Source organism: Callorhinus ursinus, unplaced genomic scaffold (genome assembly GCF_003265705.2).
Source record: "Callorhinus ursinus isolate GAN/ISIS: 27379988/994484 unplaced genomic scaffold, GSC_fseal_2.0 scaffold10, whole genome shotgun sequence".
Classification (NCBI taxonomy): domain Eukaryota; kingdom Metazoa; phylum Chordata; class Mammalia; order Carnivora; family Otariidae; genus Callorhinus; species Callorhinus ursinus.
In genome coordinates, this window is record NW_027397072.1 from 76,202,012 (window position 1) to 76,224,416 (window position 22,405).

General features: G+C 38.1%; 1 protein-coding gene across 6 annotated transcripts in view; it reads right to left on the reverse strand.

Moving 5' to 3' along the window:
- Nucleotides 1-22,405, reverse strand: part of PLEKHH2 (pleckstrin homology, MyTH4 and FERM domain containing H2) — a 103,999-nt gene that overhangs the window by 17,810 nt on the left and 63,784 nt on the right. For 4 of the 6 annotated variants that reach the window (XR_012379836.1, XM_025868759.2, XM_073897786.1 and 1 more), the window contains 8 exons: nt 20,560-20,739; nt 16,535-16,643; nt 15,504-15,616; nt 11,708-11,887; nt 9,684-9,781; nt 7,472-7,649; nt 5,958-6,113; nt 4,034-4,131 (listed from right to left, as the gene is read on the reverse strand). Coding sequence is in view for 4 of the 6 variants with exons in the window: in XM_025868759.2 (XP_025724544.1) it covers nt 4,034-4,131; nt 5,958-6,113; nt 7,472-7,649; nt 9,684-9,781; nt 11,708-11,887; nt 15,504-15,616; nt 16,535-16,643; nt 20,560-20,739 (1,112 nt within the window). In the remaining 2 variants the exon portion in view is untranslated. The remainder of the gene's footprint in view (nt 1-4,033; nt 4,132-5,957; nt 6,114-7,471; nt 7,650-9,683; nt 9,782-11,707; nt 11,888-15,503; nt 15,617-16,534; nt 16,644-20,559; nt 20,740-22,405) is intronic. The other 2 variants (XR_012379837.1, XM_073897787.1) reach the window with 2 other exon arrangements.

Genomic DNA, 22,405 nt, shown 5'->3' on the forward strand with positions numbered 1-22,405 from the left:
ACACAGCTGGAAGAAATGGGATAACCCAGATGACCTGTCAAGATGCTTCTTGGCTTAGGAGCCAAAGGATATAGGTGTTAAAGATGGCAGAGATGGGAATGTCCGTCTATGCTCCAGAAAACTAATAATCACAAAGGACCACTGAAAATAACCTTGTATTTCATAGGGGGGATAGGAAGAGTTGTCTTCTTCAGGGAAGGACCCTTGCCAGTTTTGTTTTGTTAAAAACATGTCTTGACTTCTGTGGTTTCAAACACACAGTAAGAAACCAAATTGAATAAGCAGCTTAAACATAAACAGAATTTAAACATTAGTTTCCAAATGGTTGCCTACAAAAACAAGTTCAAATGCTATTAATTAGACCTTTAACCTCTAAATCTAAATAATTAAAATTCCATTAACTTACTAAATATAAATACAAATTCCACGATAGAGAGCTGGTGTGCAGTTTCGCTCATTACGGTGCTGCCTGACATGAAGAACCAAGTCCTCGGCCGCATGATAGGTCATGGCCAGTTCCCCTCCTCACTGTGTCACTGGAAATTAGGGCTCACTGTCTAAGCTATTTATACATACGTGCAAAGCACGACCGTATATAGAAACATAGTACTTTCTCAGAGTTCTGGCTATCCAGCCATTTCAAACTTCTGTTAAAAATTAAACCTTTTGGTTGAGTTGCTTTTTTTGTCAAAGATATTGTCATGGGCTTTTTTTTTTTTTTTTTTTGACAAGGCAATCTTTATTATGTGTTATTCACAACTCTCTTTATCCTTCCTAATGGCATTTGCTAGAGTTGGAGTATTATTCTTATTTGTGTTTCAAGACTACCTTTCTCCATTTCATCCAGATTTGACTTGGGTTCCAACCGTAGCCATCACAGACAGAATTAGCTTGTATTAAGCATTCAGAAGGTATGCATTATTAGGAATCGTCTTAGACATGGAAATGATTCCATTTAGTTCCAAGAAAACCAAATGAGAATTCCTGAACCTCTCTGCATAAAGATAGATGGCAGGTCAGGTCCAAGAGTTGGCTCTCTTCCACAAAAGGTAAGATTAAGAGACAAGGCAGCAATGGGGAGCTCCAGATCAGTGCTTCTCAAAAGTTAGCATGGGTAAGAATCGCCTGGAGAATTGTTAAAACACAGACTCCTTATGCCCAGAGATTCTATTTGACTCAATAGGTCTGAAGTGGGCCTAATAATTTGCATTTCTTTTTTTTTTAAGATTTATCTATTTATTTATTTTAGAGAGAGAGAGAGAGAGAGAGAGGGAGAGCAGGGGGAGGAGCAGAGGGAGAGGGACAAGTAGACTCCAGGCTGAGCGCAGAGCCCCACGCCAGGCTTGATCCCACGACTCTGAGATCACGACCTGAGCCAAAATCAAGAGTCAGACACTTAAGCCACTGAACCACCCAGGTGCCTCTAATTTGCACTTCTAATGTATTTCCACGGGATCCTGAAGCTGCAGGTCCAGGGCCTGCACCTTGCGAACCACCGCTCTAGCAATCACAGAACTAAAATAAAATCATCCGGAAGGTCCAAGTCTTCCACACTTGATGTTAGCCAAAAGGCCGAGCAAGTCTTCCAACCTGCTGTACTTGCCAGTCACCAAAGGACCACAGATAAAGGCTACCATCAGTGGCAAGAGGTTCCAAGTAATCCTGCTTATCTCCAGGAAGCATGATTTTTAAAACCTTAGATACCAAAGCTTAACAATCACCTTCCTGTTACTCAGAACTCTTGCAAATCATCACAGTTCATGAACCCCTGAATAGAGAAGCTCCTTCCAATGGCTACGATCAATGGCTCATGACTGCCATTTATTCGGATCAGAAGAAATCCGTTCAAACAGTGGGTGGCCTTCTGAGAGGAGATGCCAATATGAATGCACCATATTTATTCAACCATTCCCCTATTAATAAACATGTGAAGTCCCTCCCAACACTTAGTTTTCACTGTTACAAAACATATGGCAAAAGAAGATAAGATGCTGAGAGGTACTGGAATATTCTCATTCACATATGTGGGTATTTCTGTGGGACAGATCATTAGGAACAGAAATCCCTAACTGGATCAAAGGCTATCAAATTCTTTATGTTATATAGTGTCTTTACTTCTTCTTCTTCTTTTTTTTTTTTAAAGATTTTATTTATTTGACAGATAGAGACACAGCGAGAGAGGGAACACAAGCAGGGGGAGTGGGAGAGGGAGAAGCAGGCTTCCCACCGAGCAGGGAGCCTGATGCGGGGCTGGATCCCAGGAGCCTGGGATCATGACCTGAGCCGAAGACAGATGCTTAACGACTGAGCCACCCAGGCGCCCCACTAGAGTCTTTACTTCTTACACTCCAATTTTAGGCCTACGAACATCTTCCAAAAGTTGGCCTCTGAAAGAAGTAACTATTAAATCAGTAATTCCACCAGTAATTCCCTGGTCTGATATTTTAGATTTCTTATCTTATGGGGTAGAAGATCCACATAAAATCAGCAAAATACCTTTTTATTTTTTTGACAGTTAATGTCACCTGGTCAGTGAACACTGTTTTTACTAAGTACTACCTTCTGCTAATACATGGAAAAGATGTTTGAAAAAACAGAAATAAAGAAAATCTGGTTTCTGAACATATGCCAAAGTATATTAAAAATGTTACCTGTTGGGAAGACATGTGTTCCAGGCCCACTGGCTTTTTCCCAGTTCCTGAGACCCTCTGAGCAGCTACCCTCTAAGGCTCTGGAACATCCTTTTCTACCCATTTCCACGGTCTACTTCCAACCCTCTTCTGACCCTGGCATAAACATCATTCCCTCAAAAAAGCCTCCCAATGCCTCAAGTCTAGGTCAGGCTTCTTCTATGTGCTGTTACAGAACCAAACTCTTTTCTTTCAGAGAACTTAATACGTAATTATATATTCATTAGAATTATTTTATGATTAACAATGGTCTTCCTCACTAGCCTGTAAATTCAAAAGATCAGGGACTGTGTTTGTGTCTGCTTTTGTTACCATTTTATCCAGAGCATCTAGCTGAGTGCCTGGCTTATAGCTGAAGCTCAATAATTACAGAGAAAAAGAGAGACTATGAAAGAATGAGAATAAATGAATATGAATATGTGACTTCTAAAAGATTTGAATTATTTCTTTTCTTTTTTTAAGTTTTATTTTATTTAAAGTTTGTTTTATTTATTTATTTGACAGAGAGAGCGAGAGAGCACAAGCAGGGGGAACAGTAGAGGGAGAGAGAGAAGCAGGCTTCCTGCCAAGCCGGGAGCCCGATGCGGGGCTTGATCCCAGGACCCTGGGATCATGACCTGAGCTGAAGACAGACGCTTAACCGACTGAGCCACCCAGGCGCCCCATTATTTTATGAGAATTTATTTATTTATTTGACAGAGAGAGCGAGCGAGCACAAGCAGGGGGAGCGGCAGGCAGAGGGAGAGGGAGAAGCACGCTCCCCACGGAGCAGGGACCCTGGGATCACGACCTGAGCATAAGGCAGACACTAAACCGACTGTGCCACCCAGGCGCCCCAGATTTTGTTTATTTAAGTAATCTCTATGCCCAACATGGGGCTCAAACTCAAGACCCCGAGATCAAGAGTCATATGCTCTTCCGACTGAGCCAGCCAGGTAGGTGCCCCCAGAAATATTTCTTCCTACTACAGATCTTCAGTAGAGTATTTGAGTATTTAATCTTTATGAAAAATGTAATGCTAATTGTTGAAAGTGAAAAAAATTCACCCATGTAGCGACCACCTTAAGAAAGCAGCTATTCTTTCTTACAGTTCTTTCCTAATCTTTGTCCAAATGAATATTTTTTATAAAATATACCCACCCATTCATGACTTGAAGAGACTAGAGCGAGAAACAAAATTTTATGTGACAGTTTCTTCCTAGAGAAGCAGTTTCCTTTTACAGAAAAATGAACACACAAATAAATGTTGTAACTAGCAAGGCTATTCAATGAGAAAGTGTCGGTGCATGATTTGAGCATAACGGTACAGCCATACTTTGACATTTGGATACAGCATTACACACCTGTTTTTATAAGTTAGACGAACAGTTCTCGTACCTTCCCATTTCCCAGGCTGCTGTTCTTTGGAGGCCTGCTCCCACTTAGAAATAATGTCACATATCTAGAAGGGAAGTGGAAAACAGAGGTTGAGAGCAATTCTCAAATCAGCCTTTTTTGAAGACAAGCATGTCTGCAGACTGAAAAATTTCCAATTAACATGATCAAACCAAACGGACTGAAGCCTTTTGTTTTAAGCTTCTGTGCACTCCCGGCTTTAGATTTAATTATAAATTGCTCTTTGGTCCACTTATCCTCTTGGACACCCATTAACTTTGGACTGTGGCCATGAATTTTTTACTCAAAAAGGAATCTTAATGAAAGATTGCATGAGACTGGAAACAAGAAGATTCCAGGAATTTTTTCATAATTTAGTCATTGAAGAAGCAACTTTTCCACCTTCTGAGTTTCTAAAGACTGGAACAACTGAAGTTATCTCAAAGAAACTTGAAATGTAATCTTAAGATTTTTTGGTTGGATAGAAAAAAAAAATTCTTCAGGTATCAAATAAATGTTTGCTTGCTTTTTTTAACAGGTCGTCTAGAGAATTATAAATAAAAGTTTTCAAAACTATGTGGTAAGCAGTAATTCAGCAAAGCCCCTAGCGTTTACTCAGCTCAAGTCAACCAAAAAGACCAGCTTATCTTCTTGACTAATTATTAACAACAGTGCTCTAGGAATGTGTCTCAAAAATTTACATTTGAATGTGCTGAACTGGACAGGGTATAGCTGGAGCTGAGGAGAAAAAGACATTCCTTTATCTAGATTTCTCAGTATGCAGCCACATATGCAGGGGTGTGGGGAGGCGGGTAGCACATCCAACAAACCAACATTTCTAATGAACTAAGCATGAGTTTCAACAGTGTTCTGTGAAACCCCTTCGAGCCCCAACAGGCTGATCTGCAAGGGAAGTTGGGCTTCGGTAGTTTGAGGAAAAGTACTGACATTTCATGTCCTCTTAACCCGTGGGATCTATTACTTCTGATCCTATTTCTTCTCCTATTCTGCCTCAATTCTTTCATCTTCAAAGCACAGAAATACTTTCACCCTGCAACAAGGCGCTTATTCCCAAGAGCAATCAAGGGCCATATCAAGTAAGGAAAGGACACAGACCCGGTTCTAGTTGTGCGATTGGGTGTAAATCGTTTAATGCTCTTGGGCTACAGCTTGCTCATTTGCAAATAAGAGGGCTATTCTTGTAAGGTTCTATGGTCCTGTATTCTATATTTCTGTTACCATTGCTAGATGGAAACTTTATTAAAGTCATTTTACTATGACCTAGAAAAGATCTTTTTAAAAAATCTTCCAGTTTTCCATCTTTGTTCATGATTTTCCTTATGTTTGCAATTCCCTCTTTATTTCCACAGGCCCATTTTCTACCCGTCCTTCAAAGTCCAGTTCAGCTCTTCCTGATTTTCCAGTGCTGAACTTAATCTCTGTGGAACATTCACAGGACTCTTAAATCATTTATCACTTTCAATTCTGACTTAAGTTTATTAGCGTATAAGGCTGCTCTTCCCCAAGCAAATTATAAATTCACTGTGGACAGGGACTACTGGTCCTTCTTTGCATTGCCCAGAAGGTCCAGCCCAGCTCCAACAACAGGTAAATATTGCCTAGTGAATGAACACGATAAAAAGCTATTTTATTAGAGTTTCCATACCTCCTCTCTTATTACCCTACTAGTTAGGGTAGTATTGCTATTATTAATCTTTTCCTGTCTCAACAAGGAGCATGTGTGTGTGCAGACTGTGTTTAAGAATTCTACTTCAACAATTTTTTTATTGTGCAGATTAGATTATTTAAAATTTTTGAAACCTCCTGAACTAAATTGTTTGCAAATAGCAAAAAGTAGCCGGGTCTGCCTTCTTTAAAAGGAGTTGGCTTCACCTTTATGTTTCCTTGAAGACAATGCTCTAAATCCCTGCCAGAAGGATCGTCTGTGAATAATGCAAAGCCAGACTGTGTTGGCTTCCTCATTCCTGTATCTTGGTTCAAAGTGTTCAAAAATTCTTCCACTGTGGTAGATGCATCAAATCCAACTACCTAAGCAGAAATAACAAAGTTGTTCTCTTAATTAAAAACTACGTACATTTCAAACTTAAATTTCAAGAGGGATTTCAGGGGGGAGACAGGGCATATTTGATGCATGATTAATGATAACATATATTTATCTAGGTGCTTTAACTCCTCCCAAACCAAATCTCCACTGGAGAAAATTAATGTCATCTTAATTGCTAGGTTGCTGTAAGAATTCAGAAATCTTGGCTTCAGCCAACAGACATGAATTCCAAAATACAAAGATCATCTGACAGCCATAAACATCTTGCAGAGATATCATGCCCACCCATTAAAAGCAAACCAAGAACTACAGTACAATATGCAATCTTTAAGCTAATGGAAAAAAGTAAACAAGAAATGCACTTAAACAGTCACGGGGATGTAAAGTAGAGCATAGGGAATATAGTCAATAATCTTGTAATCACTTTGTATGGCGACAAATGGTAACTAGACTTATCTTTGTGATCATTTTGTAATGTATATAAATGTAGGATCACCACGCTGTACACCTGAAAGTAGTGTAACACTGTGTGCCAACACTTCAATAAAAAATGAATAAATAAAAATAAATAATGTTTGTTTCTTTAATATGCAGTTACATATCTGAACTCTGTGATAAAAAGCTATGGCTGCAAAGATTAGCTGCCGGCTTTGGAACATGTTTGCTTCAGTTAATAAGTAAACATCTAGGGGCGCCTGGGTGGCTCAGTCAGTTAAGCGGCTGCCTTCGGCTCAGGTCATGATCTTGGGGTCCTAGGATGGAGCCCCATGTGGGGTTCCCTGCTCAGCGGGGAGCCTGCTACTCCCTCTCCATCTGCCCTTCCCTTCACTTGTGCTCTCTCTTGCTCGCTCTCTCTCATAAATAAATAAATAAATAAATAAATAAATAAATAATGAAATCTATAAGAAAAAATAAGTGAACACCCAGATCCGAATGCTGGAAGGCCTGGAGGAGTTTTCCCAGATAATTCTTGAGATTCGGAGACTGAAAAAACTATCTATACACACCCACTGTCAGTATTTATTTTCTCACCTAGCAAGTGCACTGGTTGGGAAAAGCCTCAACCAAAGTATTTTTGATTTTCTCTATCAGAATTATAAGAGCAGTAAAACTCCTCCCTTATTTGGCTCAATTTGGATTTCAGTGTGAATCCTTCTTAGCAAAACTGTTTCAAAACTCAGCTGTTCTGATAGAAGATGTAATATATTTGCACTTTTATAATCACTGCCAGCTGATGACAAAGGTAGGTAGACAGTCTCACTCCCCTATTCCACAGAAGCTACACGCAGGATTCACAAGGTTAAACAAGCATGCTTTCATCAGGGCAGAAAGTGTAACCCACCTGATATATCCCGTTCATGAAATGCACAGGGATACTGAAGGGCAAAGAATGATGGTAAGGGTTTCGAAGAAGGGTTGAAAGAATTTCCATTCTTGAGGGTCTTGCTTCTCGATCTCCATTTTGTTGTGTTCTTTCTACACATCGCTGACAGTAAATGGCATATTTTCCAAATTCTGTCCTATAATACACAACTTAAGATAAAGCCTAGGAATAAATTTGAGACAACCTAATACATTACGTTGGTGTACATTACCATGTCTTATGCTAACTTTGACAGTAATTCTTCTTTTTGAACGATAATATTAAACTGCTATAACTTTTCCCAAATTCTAGTTTCTTTACTTTTGCAACTGACTGAATCAAACTTCCCCATAAAGCAGTCTTCCTCTTTATTGTGTTATTGTAGTCACAAAATGAATTTAAAGTTACCAGTCATTATATGGTCAATAGACAGGAATTATATTAACAAATACAGAGGAAATAATTGTATGAAAATAGGGTAGGCTAACTTAAGAAACATGATGTAGCAGAGTTCTCTTTGGAGGAACATGGAGGTTAGTGCTTGACTGCTAAACTAGGTAAGAAAATACCTTCAAACAAAAAAATACAGGTATGTTCTTTCTTAACCCTATAAAACATGCACTTCTTAAAAAATCTTAAGCATTAAACAAAACCACTCGAGTAAATAATAGCAAAAACTGGCTAGAGATCTTATTTGCCCTCATTTGTTATACATAATTTTTATAAAAGCAGACTGATAATACCTCCAAATATGTTTGTATTGTAAAGTGCCTTTTAGGCAGAGTTTAAAATGAAACCCTTTAGGGGTGTGCGACTCTTGATCTCAGGGGTGTGAGTTTGAACCCCACGTTAGCTGTAGAGATTACTTAAAAATGAAATTAAAATGCCTCCCTTTGGGGTGCCTGGGTGGTGCTGAGGGTTAAGCATCCAACTCTTGGTTTTGGCTCAGGTCGTGACCTTAGGGTTGTGAGATCAAGCCCTGCGTCGGGCTCTGCACTCTGCAAGGAGTCTGGTTAAGACTCTCCCTCTGCCGGGGCACCTGGGTGGCTCAGTCATTTAAGCGGCTGCCTTCGGCTCAGGTCATGATTCCAGGGTCCTGGGATCGAGCCCCACATCGGGCTCCCTGCTTGGCGGGAAGCCTGCTTCTCCCTCTCCCACGCCCCCTGCTTGTGTTCCCTCTCTTGCTGTGTCTCTCTCTGTCAAATAAATAAATAAAATATTTAAAAAAAAAAGACTCTCCCTCTCCCTTTACCTCTTCCCTCTCTGCACGTGCACACTCTCTCTCTTTCCCTCTCTCTCTCTCAAATAAATAAATCTTAAAATGCCACCCTTTGTCTAGGGCCTCTTCAGTGACTACAACTAAAATCACGTGACCTTGGGGCGCCTGGCTGGCTCCATCAGGAGAGCATGGGACTATTTGATCTTGGGATCATGAGTTCAAGCCCCACATTGGGGTATAGAGATTACTTAAAAATATAAATAAATAAATAAATAAATAAATAAATAAATAAATAAAATCACATGACTTTGATCACAGAGTCCCCCAAATATAATATGAACTGGGGAGTATTTTATTTCTAAGTTGTTTTCTGTTTCATTGTGTTTGTTTTGTTTGTTTTAGAGCCAGAGTCTATTTAAGTCACATAACACGAGACTGTTGTGCAAAATGATCCTGATAACCCCTGGCTGGGTGCCCTGGGTCCCACTGTAAGAAAGCCATACTGATGGCCGGATTTTAAATGTCTTTTTGAAGGGAGTAAAAATTCTGAAGCAATTCAAATACACACAGGTAGAAAAGGAGAGAAGACCCTTAGGGAAGTTTTCCCACCTAAAAGAATTCAACGTAGAGAAAAATAGCTACAGGGAAAACGAAGGAAACAAAACAGTTGCTTTTACGGAATGAGCACCCACTCTTGCTAAGTCATCCACCCCTGAAATGTACAAAGACTTTTCACTTAAAAATATTCTTTGTCAGTTTTTCAAGCCTTTATTGCAGTCTTCTGTAAGAGATTTAGCACAACAAAGGAAATATTTTCCAAGCCTCACATAAAGGAGAACCAAGGGCTTCCTGTACCAACATTCGTTTCACACATTCTTCCGCAAATGTACCTGGCAGGTTACTAAATACTTATGACTTATTGTCGACTTTCAGAGCCACGTAAACCGTTCAGCTGGCTAGTTGTCTGCACACCTGGAATCTGCATTCCTCTTTAGGTGGAGCCTGAGGAGCCACAGGAAAGGATGGTGGGGAAGGAAGAGCCCAACACAGAGAGCCAAGAGCTGCCAGCCCTGGGCAAAGAGAAGCACCACAGGTTAGACACTACCTGGCAGGCAGAGACCCGAGTGAGAGCCAGTGTGACTGGCAGAGGCTGTGAGGAAAGGGATGATGATGGACCTTCTCAGCCCCCACAGGTTTTTGCTTCTTCCACATAAACATTGTCTGCTTAGAGTACTTATAATACATACAAACATCCCACATTCCATAATCCATCTAATTGTATACCCTATTGTCTACAACTGAGGTACCCAAGGTCCTGTAGATATGGTAGTTCTTTTGACATCACTCTCAAAGAGTAGGGGCATTGTTTTTGTCCATTTATGTATTTACTCATTTGCTGAAATAGAAGTAATGGCTTTGAGGAAAGACAGACTGAAAACAGTAAAAAATCATATATCCCAAACCAAAACCAATCTACCCACACATACACACATATATACATATCTAAATAAGGGGCAAGTATAATAATATTAGCAGATAATATTAGTTATACATATATATTAGCAATAGTTATATATATATATTAGCAATAATATTAGTTAATGGGATTACATGTGATTTTTGTTTTTCCTTTGCTCTGTTCTGTATCTTCTATTTTTTTTTATTAAGCAAAAATAACTTCAATCATTTTGTAAATGTTATGTGAAAAAGAAGGAGGGGGAAAAAGGTACTGTCTCTGCTCTTGAGTTACCTACAGTCTAGGAGAGTTATATATTTTAACAGTAATTTACAATATAACATGGTTAATACCATGTCATAATCTTTTTTTTTTTTTTTTTAGTACAACCAACGGAGGGAATAATTAAGTGCTCTGGGAGTCAGGGAAGTATTCACAGGAGAGATGTTGCCTGGGTCAACTGTAAAGTCTACAGGTGGGAAGAGAGAAGGGGACCCAGGTAACAGGAAGAGCAGCAGGTGCAAGGTGAAGGATAATGTGAAGGCATGGTGTGCCTGAAGAATGGGGTGTGTTTACTCTTTCAGTGTATGCTGGATGCAGGATGCATAAAATTAAGTGGAGAAAGAGGAGGCTTCGGGAGCTAGATTATGAAGGACCCTCAATACACACAAAGCTTAAGCTTCTGACATCACTCATGCATGGGCCCTCCAAGGCCTGGGAACAGCCGTATCTACTGTGTTTCTATGATCCTGTGTTCTTTTAAAGTGTGTGAAAGTAACTTAAAAAAACCCCCCATTATTAGTATAAGCTTAAATTGTGTAAGCTTCAACTCCCATGAAACCTGAATCCCCTGAGAGCACTATTTGCTAGGGTAAGAACTTTCTAGTTTCCTCCTGCACTTAATAGGGAGTTAATAAGCAAAGATTAAAACAGGCATTCATTGAAGAGTAAACATCAGTGACCAAAAGCTACCTGAAAATAAACTCAGCTGCACTAATAAAGAAAGGCATCCTAAATCACTAGTGAAATACCACTCTTTACCTGGAGAGAATTTAAAAGCAAAATGACACTGAACATTGTTGAAAATATGCGGAAATTCTAGAAATGGATTCAAACAAATTCGCTGGACTTGTACTCAGAGTTTAGGTTTTGGAGATGTCTACTGTAGTGGTATTTATTATAAGAATAATGATTGGAAGAACCTAAATGTGTAGTGATTGATATTAATGCACCGTTAATGTTTTTGAAGAACGTTGAAGGATACAGGGGAAATGTTATGTTCTACAGTTTTAAAAAAGTAGTATGCACACTGCAGCTCTAGTGATGTGGAAACTGAGTGTGCATAAATACACACACATACACATTTATACAGAAACATAAATATATAAATAAACTGAAAGAATATACATCAAAATATTAATAGCTATTTTTTCTTTTCATACTTTTTGCACTTTTCAAACGTCTATATTGAGTATGTATCATGCTCACGGTGAGGAAAACAACATCATTTTAAATTGCACATATATGTATCAATATATACCTGCAGCGGTCCCGGTTGATTCTGCGGCTGTCTCCGTCTTGTCTGTTTAATGAGCTGACAGCAAATTTCATTCTGGAGCTCAGGATGTGTCAGACAGATTTGCAAAGCACTCTGGGCTAGAGATATATGATAATCAATCGCAGGGGAGTCAACTGCTGCATTTATAAAAAGCTGGCATGTCTGAATTAAAAAAGAAAAGATATACTCAAAGTGAGAAATGATTAGATTTATTCTGCATGAATTATATTGATTCTCTTCATAGCAATAGTTTTTGTTTAAAAGGATGGAAAAAGATATATTATGATAACACTAACCAAAGATATCTGGAGTGGCTACATTAAAATCAGACAAAGTAGATTTCAGAGCAAGGAATTCTGTGAGAGATAAAGAGGGTCATTTTATAATGACAATGGGGTCAGTTCTGCTAGAGGACATAACAATCCCAAATGTTTATGTACTTAATAACACAGCTTCCAAATATATGGAGCAAAACCTGATAGGATTGCAAGGAGAAACAGACAAATCCTCAATTATAGTTGGAGATTTCAATATCCCTTTCGTAATAATTGAGAGAACAAGTAGACAGAAAATCATTAAGGATTTAGAAAACTTCAACAACACCATTAGCCAACTTCACCTAATTGACATTTATAGAACACTCCATCCAAGAGCAGAATATGCATTCATTTAAAAAGTATACAGAACATCAATGATCTGTCATCCACCAGACTATAAACTTCATATGAACAGTGACTATGTCTTATTTATCTTTGTATTCTCTACACAGCATAGAGTGACACAATAAATGTTTAATGAATTAATGCATTTAAAATCTGACTAAACGTAATATATATTAAGAAAGATTAAAGGGAAGTGTTCATAAACACAAATGGCTGGCTTTAACTACCACGTTGTTATATATAGTGGGTAGTCTTTACCTCTTCTGAGAACAGAATATAATCAAATAAATTGACTCTCTAATCTAAAGCACTGTGCCCAAGCATTACATGAAATGCTCAATGAAAAAAGATTTCTACCATTAAATTTCATCACGGTAAGGAAGTACCTATCATTATTTTATGAATGTTGAATTTGTTAAATGCCTTTTCAGCATCCATGGAGATGACTGTCTATGATAATAAATAATAGTAATAGACACCCTAATATTTAGCCATCCTTGGTTTCCTGGAATAATTCTCTTTTAGTCACCATTTGGTATTCTTTTAAAGTGATGCTGGTTCCTGTTTACTAAGATTTTATTAGTTTTTGCATGAAATGCTCTGTTTTGTACAATCTTTTCTGGGGTTTGGTATCAAAGTAATATTTCACAAAAAGAATCAGGTGATATGATGACTGAGAATTGCTTCAGAGTAATCCAATGTTGGGGAGCAATGGGAGTGGGGAGATGAAAACAAAACTGGCCATGTGCTAACAACTGTGAAGCTCGGTGACAAGTGCCTTGGACCTCATGTTTTCTCAACTCTTACATAGGTTTGAAATTTTCCAAATTAAAAAGTAAAAGTAAAAAACAGAATTGAGGAAATGTCCTTCTTTTTCTATGCTTTGGGACATTTAAAGAGGATTAAAATGATCTATTCTTATAAAGTTTGGCAAATTCCCCTATTTATATTTCATTCTCCATTCAGTTTGGGCCATTTATACTTTATTATAATGTTCATTACTTCATTCAGATTTTCCAACGTAGTTGTATGGAGTCTTCCTTGCTTGGGGTATTTGTATGTTCTACAGGAGGATTTTTTATTTTTATTTATTTTTTAAGATTTTATTTATTTATTTGACATAGAGAAAGAAGGAGAGAGAGAGGCAGGCAGAGGGAGAGGGAGAAGCAGCCTCCCTGCTGAGCAGAGAGCCCGACATGGGACCCTGGGATCATTACCTGAGCCGAAGGCAGACGCTTAACCAACTGAGCCACCCAGGTGCCCCCATTATGGTAATTTTAAAACATGGGCAAAAATAGAGAACGGTATAAGGATCACACATATACCCATTACCCAGTGTTAACAATCATCAGCATTTTGTCAAACTTGTTTCATTCAAACCCCCTTCCACTTTTTTCTGGAATATTTTAATGTACATCATGTTATTTTATCAATAAATAGTTCAGTATGGATCTCCAATTGATAAAGGTTTTAGTCCATAACCACTATATCATATACCGCCAAATTAATAATAATTTATGTTATCTAATAAACAGATGTTTTTTTGAGATGGGAGGAATGTAGGCAAGAAGAAGCCAAAAGAAAGACAAAAATTGAAAACTAGGGCAAAATGAAACACTAAGGTCCTGGTGTGGAGTGAAGACCTGAATCCACAGAAGGCACACGAGATTCTGAGACTGGAGGAAAGGAAGAGAAAGAAAATAAATGAGAGAATGTCTGCCGGGGAGAGATATTTGAGGTGCTCATGTCTGATGCTCTCTAATTTTCTCGGTGAAGCAGAAGGTAAGTTTGTTGTGAAGAACATTATTGAATAGGGAGTTTGGGGGTGGGGTGTGACCAAAGACAAGCAAAAGAAGAGGCAGTCAGCCCTGAGGAATGAAGACCACGCATTTATATTGGCTCCAGTCCACACATGGTTGCATGATGTTCTCTAGCTGTGTGCATTTGATCAACGTGGAAGTGGACAAGGCGGATCTATGTTGGGGCTTGGCTGAAGAATGCATGGAATTATGGGTCCCAAGGAACTGACTATTAATGAAAGCCACCTAGGCTGGATAAAGAAGGAAGAAAAGCCAAGAAACAGTTACCATGCTCTCTCTTGATCTCAAAGAAAATAAATGACTCAAAACAAGGGTCTTAGGATGAAAAATGGAAGAATAAGAAAAGAAGAGAACTCATAGGCTAAGAGATTATGGTTATAGAAAGAGATACTAGAATTGAAGCTTGCAGAGGTGGTATACTTATAAGGAATGGTGGGGTCAGGAAAATGGGAAGGTGAAGCCGACTACAGGTGAAGCTTACTGGCATTAAGGTCAGGAATCCTAAGAACATGGCACTGGTGAGTGAAGTGAAAATAAAGTCATTCAACATAATGGCAAAATTTGAGGTTGAGGGCGCCTGGGTGGCTCAGTCGGTGAGGCGTCTGCCTTCGGCTCAGGTCATGATCCCAGCGTCCTGGGATCGAGCCCCGCATCGGGCTCCCTGCTCAGCAGGGGAGCCTGCTTCTCCCTCTGCCTCTGCCTGACGCTTCCCCTGCTTGTGCTCCCTCCCTCCCTCTCTGTTAAATAAATAAAAATCTTAAAAAAAAATTTGAGGTTGAAAGAGTGTGAATTGGGAGCCAAAATCCTTGATGAAAGTGGAAGAGTTACCAGAAAGTGACTGATGACAGAGATGAGGGGGAAAAGAGTGATATAGTTGAATGGCAAATGGCAAAACTTTCAAGTGATCAGGGATTTCTAATAGAAGTTGAGTAAGAAGGTTTACAGAATAGCAATGGAGAAGAAGGGTGTTGACCCCTCTATTCCAACACTGAGGGAGGTGTGATGTGAGAAATCTCTCCTTCTGAGAGGCTGAAGGGAAAATGATTCTTCTGATATTAAGTGTTTTACACTGCCCAAACCATTCATAGTTTATTTAAGTAAATCCCAAGTCCTCACTCAGAAAGCATATTAAATTCACCTAATTTTATCTCAGTAGATTTTCTTAATAATAAAAATGATGATGATGATCACGTTTTGAATTTTTTCGGAGAGAGCGAAACTTTACAACCTAAATTATTTACTTTTATTTTTTCCAATTAAAATCTTCACAATGTATAAGCCCATATAAAGTTTTACCTTAAATAATTTAATAGCTTCTGTCTGTAGAGCTTCAGAAGGTAGTGTTGTCAATGGGGAAATGATTCCTTCTTTGCTGTGACACAAAGTAGGGTGTCTCCATATCTGAGAAGCTAATACATAATAAAATGTGAACAGAAAACAGAAGAATCACTTATTTTGCCCTCCCATTAATTAGCCCTTTAGAAATTAGCTCATTCAGGCCTAGCTCACAACCTTGAGTCACGAAAAACCTTTGGCAACATTATCTTATTTGTTTCCAGGCCATTGGGATTCTCATGTTTCTGTTTTGAACAAACTAAATCTAGGAAAGTTTGGTCCTAATATTCTAGGCTAAAACAAGTCTACCAGAGCACTATCACATTGCTGAAATGTGCTAAAGATTGGTGATCCAGGTAGAAGAGATGCCTCTGAGAAGGAACTGGTGAGAGACAGAGGAAGAGAATCCAAAGTAGAAGGAGATAAAAGATAAAGAGAAACTTGAAGTCTTTCCTAAAAATCAATATTTTTTAAATTCCTACACTAGATACTGCAAATATGATCTCTGTATTATGTAAAGCATAGCATGGAATCTATACTTTCAGTAGGGACACCTGAGCCATAAAAAAATAATTTTAATGCAAAGCAACAAACGCTATAAAAGAGCTAAATGCAGAGTGCTTTGGGACATACTTTTAACATTTATTAAGTACGTTCTATGAACCAGATGCTAATGTGGAGTAGGCTTGCTGATGGGGGAAGCTCCTAAGGTAGGTAGGATTTTATCAGGTTAGTTAGAAATGTGAAGGAAGGGGGTAGTTTCAGGCAGAAGGAGTAGTGTGAGCAAAGGTAGAATGGTTACAGGACATGGCAATCAGGGACTGATGGTGTCCCTAGAGTCTAAGAGCCACAGTAAGAGAGTTGGCCTATGACAAACAAAGCCAATGAAAAGATGGGTACATTGCAGGGAAACAGGAACTCACAAAGTAAAAACTCAGTTAGGCTAAGGGGGTTGGGTCCATTTCATACAGCCTTACATGCTGTGAACTTACAAGGCTCTCCTTCAATATTCAGCAGTTTGCAAACGAGTTGTTCAAATTCTGATCCAACATTTACAGTGTTACTTCCTGCTGCAACAGTCAGATGATAAAGCCAAGTGTCCTTCAAGTCAAAACACATTAACAGAGATGTTAACCAAGATATAATTTTTGATGACCTAAAGAAAAAACAACTTGTATAAACAGTAGAAAACTTTGACACTGAAAAAATTCTTTAATTTTTAAATAATAACCAAAAGCCACCTAGTCAAATAGTTCCAAAGCAGGTTCACCTGAACTATGCTCATAGTGCCTTTTCCCATTGTTCACATTTTTATTGTTTTCTATAGATGTCTCTTAGAAAACCATGGTAAAATTAAGGAAGTTAATATGATGTTGAAAGACTAGAATAAATACAACCAGTTCACATTCTTTTAAGAAACATAATAAAGTCTATCAAATTTAAAATCTGACTCCCAGTACATATGAATAACACATACAAAATACTTGGGAAGTCCAGAAAATATAAAGAAGAAAATAATACCCAGAAAGAACTTACCTCAACACAATAAAGGCCATATAAGAAAAGCCCACAGCTAATACAACACTCAATGGTAAAAAACAAAGCTTTTCCTTCAAGCTCTGGAACAAAGCAAGGATGCCCATTCTTGCTACTTCTATTCAATATAGAACTGGAAGTCCTAGCCAGAGCAATAGGGTAAGAAAAAGAAATAAAAGGCATCCAAATTGGGAAGGAAGAAGTAAAATTACCTCTTTGCAGATGACATGATCTTATACATAGAAAACCCTAAAGATTCCACAAAAACATTGTCAGAATAAATGAATTCAGCAAAGTTGCAGGATGCAAAATCAACATACATAAGTTAGTTGCATTTCTATACACTAACAATGAATTATCCAAAAGGGAAATGAAGAAAATAATCCCATTTACGAGGGAATCAAAAAGAATAAAATACTTAGGAATAGACCTAACAAACCAGGTGAAAGACTTATACACCAAAAACTATAAAATACGGATGAAATAAATTAAAGCAGATACAGATAAATGGAAAGACATTTAGTATTCATGCGTTGGTATAATTAATATTATTAACTACCTAAAGCACCTCCAGATTCAGTGCAATTCCTATGAAAATCCCAGTGGAATTTTTAACAGAAATAGAAAAACCAATCCTAAGGAACCACAGAAGACCCTGAATAGCCAAAGCAATCTTGAGCAAGAAGAACAAAGCTGGAGGCATCACACTTCCTGATTCAAAATATATTACAAACCTACAATAATCAAAACAGCTTGGTATGGCATGAAAACACACATACAGGCCAATGGAATAGAACAGAGAGCCTGGAAAGAAACCCATGCATATATGGTCAACTTATCTGTGGCGAGACTGCCAAGAATACATTATGGGGAAAGGATAGTCTCCTTGATAAATGGTTTTGGAAAAACTGGATACCCACATGCAAAAGAATGAAATTGGACCCTTATCTTACACCACACATAAAAATCAACTCAAAAATGGAATAAAGACTTAAACATAAGACCTGAAACCACAAAAGTCCTAGAAGAAAACATAGGGACAAAGCTTCTGGGCAGTGACCTTGGTGATGATTGCTTAGATATGATACCAAAAGCACAGGCAACAAAAGTAAAGATAGACAAGTGTGATTATACTAAACAAAAAAGCTTCTGCACAGCAAAGGAAACAACAAAATGAAAAGGCAACCTATGAAATGGGAGAAAATACTGCAAACCATTTATCTAATAAAGGGTTCATATCCAAAATACATAAGGAACTCCTACAACTCAATAGTAAAAAAACAAATAACCCAATTAAAAAATGAGCAAAGGAAAAAGAAATGGGCAAAGGAACTGAATAGACATTTCTCTAAAGAAGACATACAAATGGCCAACAGACACATGAAAAGGTGTTCAACATCACTAATCATCAAGGAAATACCAATCAAAACCATAATAAGATATCACCTCACACTCACTAGAATGGCTTTTATCAGGGGTACCTGGCTCAGTTGGTTAAGCATCTGCCTTTGGCTCAGGTCATGATCCCAGTGCCCCCCCGCCCCAAATCGGGCTCCCTGCTCAGAGGGGAGGAGTCTGCTTCTCCCTCTGTCCTCTCCTGGCTCATGCTCATGCTCTCTCTCTCAAATAAATAAATAAAATCTTAAAAAAAAAAAAAGAATGGCTTTTATAAAAAAAAAAGTAATAACAAATGCTGGCAAGGATGTGGAGAAAAGGGAACACTTACTCACTGCTAGTTGGAATGCAAACTGGTGCTGTGGCTATGGAAAACATGGAGGCTCCTCAAAAAAACTAAAAATAGAACTACCCTATGATCCAGCAATTGTACTTCTGGGTACATATCCAAACAAATTGAAACCAGGATCACAAAGAGATATCTGCACTCACATGTTTATTTGCAGCATTATCCACAATAGCCAACACATGGAAGCAGCCTAAATGTCCACTGACAGATGAATGGCTGAAGTAGATGTGGTATATACATACAATGCAATACTATGCCTTAAAAAGAAGGAATAATTTATAAAAGTTGTTTATATGTTAGAGATATAGTAGCCATCCATGAAATATTTTATTTTTTGTATTATCCTTTTGGTTCTGTTTGAGATTTTATTTGATACAGACAAGTAGTTCAATTTTTAAAAATTTTTTTTTCATTTGAGAGAGAGAGAGCACGAGCAGGGCGGAGGGTCAGAGAGAGAGGGAGAAGCAGGCTCTCTGCTGAGCAGGGAGCCCAATGTAGGGTTCGATCCCAGGACCCCGGGATCCTGACCTGAGCCAAAGGCATATGTTTAACCAACTGAGCCACCCAGGCACCCCTCAATTTTTTGTAGTCAAATATATAACCCATTTCTTTTTTTTTTAAAGATTTTATGTATTTATTTGACAGAGAGAGATAGTGAGAGAGGGAACACAAGCAGGGGGGGAGTGGGAGAGGGAGAAACAGGCTTCCCGCTGAGCAGGGAGCCCGACGCGGGGTTCGATCCCAGGACCCTGGGATCATGACCTGAGCTGAAGGCAGACACTTAACGACTGAACCACCCAGGCGCCCTATCACCCGTTTCTACTGTGATTTCTTACATTGCTTTTTCTTTTTAGAAAGTGCCTTCTATTCAGAGATCAGATAAAGGCTCTTTGAAAAAATAATTTCATTTAACTCTTTACATTCATTTAAAACTATTTTGCTATATGTGTGAGATGAAAAACTAATGTTTTAATGTTCCTAAATAGCCAATTTCCTCAATATATAAAGAGCATACCATACTATGTATTGAATAATCCATTACCTCCCCCTTGATCTGTGATGCCTCTTTTATCACAAATTAGTTTTTATACATTTATTTTATATTATATTAACTTTAATATTGTTTACTTATTACACATACATATAATACATATAATGATTCATTTTCAACTGTATCTAAACCAAAATTTTGTTGAAAATGAGTCAAAAATATAAGAGGGAGGCCTTAGAGTCACCCAAAAATACTCAAAGAGATCCACATTTTGAACATAAGGTCCCTTTGTCTTCTGCCTTCATGTGCTCATTTCAGCCTTGAGGTCACTTTTAACGAGAGGACAGAAAAATGACACACGTGGGCGCCTGGGTGGCTCAGTTGGTTGGGCGACTGCCTTCGGCTCCGGTCATGATCCTGGAGTCCCGGGATCGAGTCCCGCATCGGGCTCCCTGCTCGGCGGGGAGTCTGCTTCTCCCTCTGACCCTCCTCCCTCTCGTGCTCCTTCTCATTCTCTCTCTCTAAAATAAATGAATAAAATCTTTAAAAAAAAAAAAGAAAGAAAGAAAAAGGACACATGTGAACAAGGCTAGCTTCCAGGGACATGAAGAATCTCTGAAAATAGAGTTGAAGGTTTTTAACAAAGTTCTTTTCTTCGTGTCCATAAAATTGATTTGATAATTATTACCAGTACTTAATGGCCTCAGTGTACACCATTCAAAATCAACCAGTAAGTCCCTAGGTACCTTTTCATGCTTGGATCCAATCAGGAGGTAAGTCGGACCTTGGTCTTTCGGGTGGATCACGATGGTGTAATGTGTGGATAACAGACTTCTCCCACTGGCTTCATAATCTTCATCTGAATCACAGGATCTATCAACCTCTTCAACTTTAGCCTCCCTGAGTTTGATCTGACCTAAAGGAAACTAAAGTAAATGTTAGTGATTGTGAGGAAGGCACTTTCTAGGTCTTTTCCTACTAAAATTTTTCATAGTCCCTTTCATTCTTACCTTTATAAAGCATATCTTTTTTTAAATGAATGCCTAAAGTCAGTTGGGTTATCTACATTGTTACAAAAGTAGTAGCCACAACTGAAATGCCCAACTGTAATATAAAAGGACAGTTTGAATACTAGACAAGAAGCTACTTCTGTGCAGTGGTTCAGATTATTCATTACACTAAAATGATCCATTACCTAGCCAAGCAATTACATAATTCAGTCAAAATATTCATTTGACTTCCTCCTCCCTCCCCCCACCCCCAGAATTTATTTGATTAAGGTACTGGATCAAAAGGACAGTGTAGACAAAGTCTCAATACTATTCATATAAAAAGTGACAAGGTTAGGCAGCTGATACAAAGAAGTGTGATTAACTATCACCCTAAACCCCAGTGAGAAGTGTTTTGAGGGTATTTATTAACATATATCACAGAACAATGCTATGATTTCTTCCATCTTATGTTGGGAGTAAGAAAAACTTCCTAAAACTGACTTACATTGAATTTTACCTACTTTTATTGACAAAAGCAATCCAATCTGTTGTGTTGAACATTTAGCATATTTGTTTTAAAACTTTTGCTTTAATTAAGTACATTTATTCCAGGAAAATACATGGTCTGCTTTGAATTAACAGCTTCTAAAATATTTTATCAGGTTTACACTTGCAGTCTGAAAATGTTTGTTCTAACCTGAAGGATATTTACCATCATCCATTTTCATGCTCAGGCCCAGGGCTCAATGCTTGGATTTTTTTTTTCCCATTACACTCAGTCTCTGGGTGATCTCATCCAAGCTCATGGCTTTAATACTGACATAATTAGCTACTCTCATGTTTGTACCTCCAGACTCACTATCTCTATTTAGCTGTCTAATAGCCTCTCAAACAACCCGCTCTGCCCAGTCTTCTCTATCCCTCAGTTGTTGGCAACTTTATTTCTCGTTTAGTCCCAAACCCTGGCATCAGTACTAACGTTCTCACTATTCCTCAAACACACCAGGCACACTCCTGCCTCAGAGCCTTTGCACTTGCTGTTCCCTCTGCCTGGCATGCTATTGCCTGAAATATCCACATAGCTGCTCTTTTACTTCCTTCAGAACCTAATAAAAATGTCACCTTCTCAGTGAAGTCTTACCTGGATATCTTATCTAAGTTGAATTATTATCTGCCTAATAGCTGATTAATAGTACAAAATTAATTATTGTAACTAAATGTATTGTCTTGCATGGGAAACATGAATTTTCTCCATTAAATTAATAACCATTTTCTCAGTAGTCACTATGAGCAAAGCACTCTTCTGGGCACTGAAAGAAGAAAATTTACTTCTGAAGGAAAAAACCCACAAAATTACTTACCTACATGCTTTCAGAAAAAGAAAGGCAAGAAAACAAAAGCCAAATAAATAAAGAAAGAATAATATTTTTTACTTATTAAATAAATAAAATTTTATTTATGAATATGCTTATTATATATTTATAGTATTATATTTATAATAATAGATAGCAAGCTTCTAAAAATGGGATAAAGAAAACTAATTCTACTGTGATAATATATGACAATACTATCTTAATTATGTTTAGGCATATCCAATCAT